Raw genomic sequence first — 8,600 nt, 5'->3', positions numbered from 1 at the left:
TCTGTACCTTTATTGTGCACATCCCTTATTTCTTGTTTGATGCTGTCCCTAACCACACTACTACTGTTTGTTGGTCTGTACACAACTCCCACTAACGTTTACTTTACTGCCCTTTGGAATTCCACAGCTCCACCCATACCGATTCCACATCATCCAGGCTAATATCCCTCCTTACTATTGCATTATTTTCCGGTTTAACCAGCAACGCCACCCAGCCTCCTTTTCCTTTCTTCCTAAATGTTGAATACCCCTGAATGTTGCTTTCCCAGCCTTGGTCCCCCTGGAGCCATGTCTCCGTGATGCCAATTACATCATATCCGCTAACAGCTGTCTGCATAGTTAATTCGTCCACTTTATTGCGAATACTACTAGCATTGAGGCACAGAGCCTTCAGGCTTGTAGTTTCAACACACTTTACCCCTTTAGAATTTTGCTGTAATGTGGCCCTTTTTATTTTTTGCCTTGGATTTCTCTGCCCTCCACATTTACTATTCTCCTTTCTATCTTTTGTTTTTGCCTCCATTTTATTTCCCTCTGTCTCCCTGCATCGGTTCCCATCCCGCTGCCATTTTAGTTTAACTCCTCCCCAACAGCACGAGCAAACACCCACCCACCCCCCTAGGACATTGGTTCCGATCCTGCTCAGGTGCAGACCCTCCGGTTTGTACTGGTCCCACCTCCCCCAGAACTGGTTCCAATGTCCCAGGAAATTGAATTCCTCCCTTTTGCACCGCTGCTCAAGCCACGTATTCATCTGCGCTATCCTGCGATTCCCACTCTGACAAGCATGTGGCACTACCTTTGAGGTCCTACTTTTTAATTTAGCTCCTAGTTCACTAAATTTGAATCGGAGGACCTCATCCCGTTTTATACCTATATCGTTGTTACCTATATGCACCACGACAACTGGCTGTTCAACCTCCCTTTTTAGAATCTCCTGGCCCCGCTCCGAGACATCCTTGACCCTTGCACCAGGGAAGCAAAATACCATCCTAGAGTCTCGGTTGTGGCCGCAGAAACGCCTATCTATTCCCCTTACAATTGAATCCCCTTTCACTATCGCTCTCCGACTCATTTTCCTGCCCTACTGTGCAGCAGAGCCAGCCATGGTGCCATGAACCTGGCTCCTACTGCTGCCCTCCCCTGATGAGTCATCCCCCTCAACAGTACCCAAAGTGGTGTATCTGTTTTGCAGGGGGATGACAGCAAGAGACTCCTGCACTACTTTCCTTGCACTGCTCTTCCTGCTGGTCACCCATTTTCTATCTGGCTGTGTGCCGTTTACCTGCGGTAAGACCAACTCACTAAACGTGCTATTCACGTCATTTGCAGCATCTTGGATGCACCAGAGTTCATCCACTCCCAGCTCCAGTGCCGCAATGCGGTCTGTTAGGAGCTGGAGGCGGATGCACTTCCCGCACACGTCGTCGTCAGGGACACCAGATGCGTCCCAGACTTCTCACAAAGTACAGGAGGAGCATTACACGTGTCCGAGCTGTCCTGCCATGACTTAACCCTCAGAAAAACTTAATTTGGCAACAACAATGCTAAATGTTACTTACTGACTGAGAAAAGAAAAGAAAAGCTACTTACCAACTTTGCATTAATCGAATCACATATCAGTGGAGCCTAAAGCAGGCCCTAAATGCCCAGCAACTGTATTCAGGCTGGAGGGCCTGAGAGATACAGAGAAGTCCATGACCTGATCCTATATTTACAGGATGGTGTTTCAATCCAAATCCAAACTCTTCCCTTACAACTTAACCCGAACTCTGATTCAATTGGGCAGACACATGGCAGATTAAATTTAACACAGAGAATTGTGAAGTAATGTATGTTGGTAGGAAGATTGAGGAGGGGCAATATGAACTAAATTGTACAATTTAAAGGGAGAGCAAGGACATAGCGACCTGGGGGTGTATTTACACAAAACTTTGAAGGATGCAGGACAAGTTGATAAGGATGTTAATTGGTCTTCTGTGCCTTATGCTTCATTAATAGAGCAATAGAGCACAAAAGCAAGGAAGTTATGTTAAGATATTATAAAACACTGCTTAGGATTCAGCTCGGATATGGTATTTATTTCAGGGCACCTCACGTTGGGAAAAATGTCAAGGCATTGGAGCATGTACAGAAGAGAAATTCTAGAGTGGTTCCATGGATGACGGTCTTCAGTTACGTGGAGACACTGGAGAACCGGGGTTCTTCTCCTTAGAACAGAGAATGTTAAGGGCAGATTGATCAGAATGGTACCAGGAATGGGGACGTCAGTTATATGGATTAACTGGAGAAGCTGGTGTTGTTCTGATGTGAGCAGAGATGGTCAAGTGTTTCTATCGGTATATCAATGAAAAAAGTTGCTAAAGTAAATATTGGTCCCTTAGAGGACGAGACCGGGGAACTAGCAATGGGGAACATGGAGATGGCAGAAACGCTGAACAATTATTTTTTTTATCAGTCTTTACAGTAGAGGATACAAACAATATTCCAACAGTGGATAATCATGGGGCTATAGCGGGGGAGGAACTTAATACAGTCAAAATCACTAAGGAGGTGGTTCTCAGTAATATAATGGGACAAAAGGCAGGTTAATCCCTTGGACCTGATGGCTTGCTTCCTCGGGACTTACGAGAAGCAGTGGCAGGGATTGTGGATGCATTGGTTCGAATTTACAAAAATTCCCTGGATTCTGGGGTGTTCCCAGAAGATTGGAAAACTGCAAATTGAACGCCACGATTTAATAAAGGAGGCAAACAAAAAGCAAGAAATTATACACCAGTTAGCCTAACATCTGTGCTTCGGAAAATGTTGGAGTCCATTATTAAAGAAGCAGTAGCAGGACATTTGGAAAAGCAAAATTCGGACAGGCAGAGTGAGCATGGATTATGAAGTGGAAGTCATTGTGATAAACTTGCTGGAGGTCTTTGAGGATGTAACGAACAGGGTACAAAAAGGGATGTGGTGTATTTCAAATCTCAGAAGGCATTTGACAAGGAGCCACATAAAAGGTTACTGCACATGATAAAAGTTCACAGGGTTGGGGGTAATATTTTATCTTGGATAGCGGAGTGGCTAACTAAGAGAAAACAGAGAGTCGGGATAAATGGTTCATTTTTTGGTTGGCAATCAGTTACGAGTGGGGTGCCGCAAGGATCTATGCTGGGACGCCAGCTATTTACAATCTATATTAACGAATTGGAAGAAGGGACTGAGTGTAATGTAGCCAAGTTCACTGACGATACAAGGATGGAAGGAAAAGCAATGTGTTGCGGAGGACACAAAAAATCTGCAAAAGGATACAGGCTAAGTGAGTGGGCATAAAAATGGCTGATGGAGTACAATGTTGGAAAGTGTGAGGTCATGCACTTTGGCAGAAAAAATCAAAGAGAAAGTTATTATTTAATGGAGAAAGCTTGCAAAGTGCCACAGTACAGCGGGAACGTGGGTTACTTGCGCATGAAACACAAAAGGATAGTATGCAGATATTTTTCAGGAAGGCCAATGGTATCTTGGCCTTTATTGCAAAGGAGATGGAGTATAAGAGCAGGGAAGTCTTGCTACAGTTGTACAACGTATTGGTGAAGCCACACCTGGAATACTGCGTGCAGGTTTGGTTTCCGTATTTAAGAAAGGCTATACTTGCTTTGGAGGCAGTTCAGAGAAGGTTCACTCGGTTGATTCCGGGGATGGGGCAGTAGACTTATGAGGAAAAGTTGAGTAGGTTGGCTTCTGTTCATTGGAGTTCAGAAGAATGAGACGGGATCTAATCGAAACGTAGAAGATTATGAGGGGGCTTGACAAGGTGGATGCAGAGAGGATGTTTCCAATGATGTGGGAGACTAGAACTAGGGGGCATGAACTTAGAATAAGGTGCCCCCCATTTAAAACTGAGATGAGGAGGAATTTCTTCTCTCAGAGGGTTGTAAATCTGTGGAATGTGCTGCCTCGGAGAGCTGTGGAAGCTGGGTCATTGAATACACAAGACAGAGATAGACAGTTTCTTGAGCGATAAGGAGATAAGGGGTTATGGGGAGTGGGCGGGAATTTGGAGCTGAATCCAGGATCAGATCAGCCATTATATTATTGCATGGCGGAGCAGGCTCGAGGGGCAGAATTGCCTGCTCATGTTCCTATTTCTTATGTACTCATGTTCTTATGTTAATGAGAGATTGACCAGAATGGTTCCCGGAATATGGTCCTTCAGTTACGTGGAGAGAAGCGCGATGCTGGGGTTGTTCTCCTTTGAGCTGAACTGGTTAAGGGCGATTGAGCAGAATTGCTCCAGGGATGGGGGATTTCAGTTATGTGGAGAGATTGTAGAAGCTGTGTATATTGTGCTTCGAGCAGTGAAGGTTAAGAAGAGATTCAATAGAGGTCTTCAAATCCTAAATAGTTTCAATAAAGTAGGAAAGGAGCAACTGTTTCCAATGACATGTGGGTCGGTAACCAGAGGACACAGAGTTAATGTGATTGCCAAAAGAACCAGAAGCGACTGAAAGAAGATTTTGTTTAAACAGCGAGATGTTGTGATCTGGAATGAACAGTCTGAAAGGGTGGTGGGAGCACATTCAATGGTAACTTTCAAAAGGGAATTTGCCAAAAATACTTGAAGTAAAAAAGATACAGGGGATAGAGCAGAGGAGTGGGTTGAATTGGAAACCTTTACCAAAAGACAGAGCCGGCACGATTTGACGAATGGACTCTCTTTGCGCTTTACAATTCTATGGTTCTACAATCACCTACACCTTAGAAAATAAGAAACTGAATGGGCCAGAAGAGCAAAGTGAACTTGTTGTTCAGATGAACATATCATTAAAAACTGTATCGCAGGTCAGCAAAGCGTTTCAAATGAAACAGTGAATTAGGGTTTATTTCTAAGCCAATTTAAATCAAAAGAAGCGAAACTGGCAAAGGTGACAAGGGATGTTCCACATACAACTCCTGTTCAACATTTACATAACCAATTCGGACTCGGGAATCGGGAGTGACATTTCAAACTTTGTGGATGCTTCCACAATGGGCATGTATCGTTAACACTGAGGAGTTAAGCTGCAAAAACATTCAATACAATAATAAACTTGCAGACTGGGCGTGTAATTGGCAAATAAACTTCTGTTGTGTATCTGGAAAGCATGCATTCCCATGTTCCGCCACCAGGGAGCGCATCCCCTGAAGTCCCAAGGGATCCCAGCATCCCTTGGGAGCACTGTATATAAGCCGGCCTATAAGGCCTGTTCCTCACTCTGGAGTGTCTTAATAAAGACTGAGGTCACTGTTACTTTAACCGCCCTGTGTGCAGTCTCATCTGTGTTAAGAACACAATACATCAATATAGAGGAGTGTGAGTTGGTGCGTTTTAATAGGAAGAATATGAAAGTGACATTCTCCTTGGAAAATAATTATCTAAACAGGAATGAGGAACAGAGGAATGGGACGGTACAGTTGCACCAATCACTAAATGCAGCGATGGAGGTTCATCAATCCATACAAAACAAAGAACAGGCTTGTGTTCGTGTCTAGAGGGATAGAATTGTAAAACATTGAAATTATGTAAAGTTGTTTGGATCCTTGGTGTAAATATTATAAAATGACATCGAGGCACTGGAGAAGGTGCAAAGTGTATTTCCTGGAATGATACCAGAACTGTGAGGGTGTATTATCAGGAAATGTTGAACTGGCCGTGGCTCTTTTGTTTAGCAAAGAGAAGACTGAGGGATGGTCAGATTGTGTCTTTCAGGATATGAAAGGCTTTGATAGGGTAAAGCGAGAAAAGATGTTTCCACTTGTGGGAGAGACCAAAACTCAGGGACATAGATTTAAGACAGCCATTAATAAATCCAACAAGGAATAGAGGACATCTTGAAACCGAGGCACAAAAGGAGGTTTTAGCAAATACTCGTCATCAAATATTTAGTGTTAAGGGGAATCGTAAAGGAGGAATAGAGTTAGAGACGAATAGAGGTTTAGGGAGGGAATGCCAGAGCTTGGGTACCCAGGCAGCTGAAGGAGGAGGAGAGTTAGAGAGGTGGAGAGGTTTAGGGAGGGAATCTCAGAGATTGGGACCCAGGTAGCTGAAAGCATGCCTGCCATTGATGGAGAAGTTTAAATCGGGAATGTGCAATGTGCCAGATTTGGAGCAGCGCAGAGATCTCAGGAGGACTAAGTACTGGTGCAGGTTACAGAGGCCATGAAGTGATTTGAAAACAAAATGGTCATTTTAAAATTGAGGCGCTGTCGTACAGGGAGCCAATGTAGGTCAGCGAGCAAAGCTGTGGTGGGGTATTGCGATAAGGTGCAAGTTAGGGACACAGGCAGCAGAGTTTTGGATGAGGTGAGGTATATGGATGGTGGGAGATTGGAAGCCACCCAGGAGAGCATTGGAGGAGTCATATCTAGAGCTAGTAAAGGCACGTATGAAGTTTTGAGCAGCACATTAACTGTAACAGAGGCACAACGATGCCGTCCTGGTGATGGAGGGGATATGGGGACGGAAGACCATCTCCTGCTCAAATAAGACACTGAGGTTGCGAACGGCTGGGTTCAGCCTTAGACTGCTGACAGGAAGAGGGATGGAGTCGGTGGCTAGGGCAATGGAGATGGTGATTGGGGCGACTAGTACGGTCTTACAAATGTTTGTTTGAACTGCACCAGAACTGAAAGATAACAGTTATCAGGAACAATTGAACAGGTTGTGCTTGGTTCCTGTAGAAGACAGAGAACATAGAGGAGTCCTGATCAAAGTCTTGTAAATTATGATTGTTTTGGACCGGGTCGATTTGGAGAGAAAAGTTTATACTCGTGGGAGCATCCAAATCTGTGGAGCCATAAATGCAAGATAATCACTAATAACACCAATAGGGAAATAAAGAACAATTTCTTTACTCAGAGAGTGGTTAGCATGTGGCATTCCCTCCGACAGGAAGTGGTTGAAATACAGAGTTGAGATGCTGTCAAAGGGAAACTAGACGAGTAAATGAGAGAAAATGAAATAGAAAGATATGCTGAGAGGCTGAGACGAAGTACTTGCAATGGGATGAGTCTGGTCTGGATCATAGACACCAGCACAGACCAGTAGGCCCGAAGTGTATTTTTCTGTGCTGTCTATTCTATGTAATGTATCCTCTGAACTACGGCTCCACTCTGCCTACCTACCTATTGACGAGCCTCTCACTCTGGAAGCTGCAATGAATTCCCTCAGTAAACAGCTGTAGTGACCTTTACAGAAGAACTCGGACAGAATGCAACAAACTCGTGGTGCTGACCAGAAAGACAAGGTGGGAAATGTCAATCAGAAAATGTGCCGTGTCCTGAACAGGTCGCTGGGTGTATTATCAGATCACCAGCCATTCCTGGTGTAATTAAGTGGATGGAAGTCTGTGGCTAAATATTATATTCCTGGACTGGAAACACTGGGACCCGCCTCAGGGCTGTGCTCTGTTGTTCTGTTTATTAATTAATTGTATAATTGCGGTAACTGGATATTTCACCGCGCTCTTCAACTGCTCTCTGAACTTGGACTGGGTCACCCCGTAAATAAATGTGTTTGTGCAGCAACTTAAATTCTGCAGTATATATCCAACTTGTTCAAAGGTATATAACGAATCATTGTAATCATCGGGAGTTATTCCTACAATGCTATAATATAAGAAATCTATAACATACACCAGCCACAGCAGTATGAAGCTGCCGGATATGGTGAAGAGTAAAATGACAGACTTCCTCCTGCTCTCTATCTCTGGGTCACTGCCATTCTCCCCCTTGCTCTCACCCCTCAACCTCTTCCGGACTCGACTGGCCACTAAAATGTGTCTAACTGTCAGAGCGTTGAGCAACAAAATTACAGCGAATGGGAACAGTGGGGTTAAAACCGTATCAAACCAGTCAAATCCCAGCCATCCGGGCTCAGTAAAATAGGCTGGGTTTGCGTCACAGAGCCACGGAACATTGTCGATTATATATCTAGGTTTTAATGTAAAGTAGTGGGGAACGTTTTTTGAAGCGAGCAGAATGCAGCTTGTTGCCAGAACCACTGCCGCAGTTCTCCCGGTGCAATATTTGGTTTTCAGCTTCTGCCAACAAATGGCCACAAATCGGTCAAAGGTGAAAGTGACGGTGAACCAGACAGAACAGTCTGTGGTTACACGGGACAGGAGATATATAACACTATACACAGGGGTGATATCCTGGAAAGATCCCGGGAAATAATACCAACTGATCCGCCACAGTATGATATCAGTGATGATAACGAGTAGATCCGCCGCTGCCATGGCCACCAGGTAGCGAGTGGTGCAGATGGACAGCCCGCACTTTCCCCGGGACAGGATCACAATCGCCACTAAATTCACTGTAATAAACAGAAGGGAAAAGAGACGATCAATTATCGGTCACACATTGTCGGTGACTGAGCCCAGACAGTAAGGCCTGTCATTTAGCACAAAAACAGCCGGGTGCACGTCGGGTCAGGGGTTAACATGTAAAGTACATCATCCCAACCCAACCTCCCTCCAACCCGCTGCCTCCCTGTTTAGCAGAGACGGGGCAGTGGAGGGAAGACGAGCCACCCCAGCGGGCGGGTGGGCAATATTAATAGAAACATAGAA

At 44.7% G+C, this 8,600-nt stretch overlaps 1 protein-coding gene across 1 annotated transcript; it reads right to left on the bottom strand.

Annotated features, from left to right (window-relative positions):
• Nucleotides 1-7,421: 7,421 nt before the first annotated feature.
• Nucleotides 7,422-8,378, bottom strand: LOC139238104 (probable G-protein coupled receptor 139; the record flags this gene model as incomplete). Its single annotated transcript, XM_070867454.1, has 1 exon — nucleotides 7,422-8,378. A coding segment is annotated over one exon (957 nt), but the record flags the coding sequence as incomplete, so codon positions are not given.
• Between the last annotated feature and the right edge of the window lie 222 nt (nucleotides 8,379-8,600).

Source organism: Pristiophorus japonicus, chromosome 25 (assembly GCF_044704955.1).
Source record: "Pristiophorus japonicus isolate sPriJap1 chromosome 25, sPriJap1.hap1, whole genome shotgun sequence".
Taxonomy (NCBI): Eukaryota; Metazoa; Chordata; class Chondrichthyes; family Pristiophoridae; genus Pristiophorus; species Pristiophorus japonicus.
This window is presented reverse-complemented; position numbering and strand designations above follow the sequence as displayed.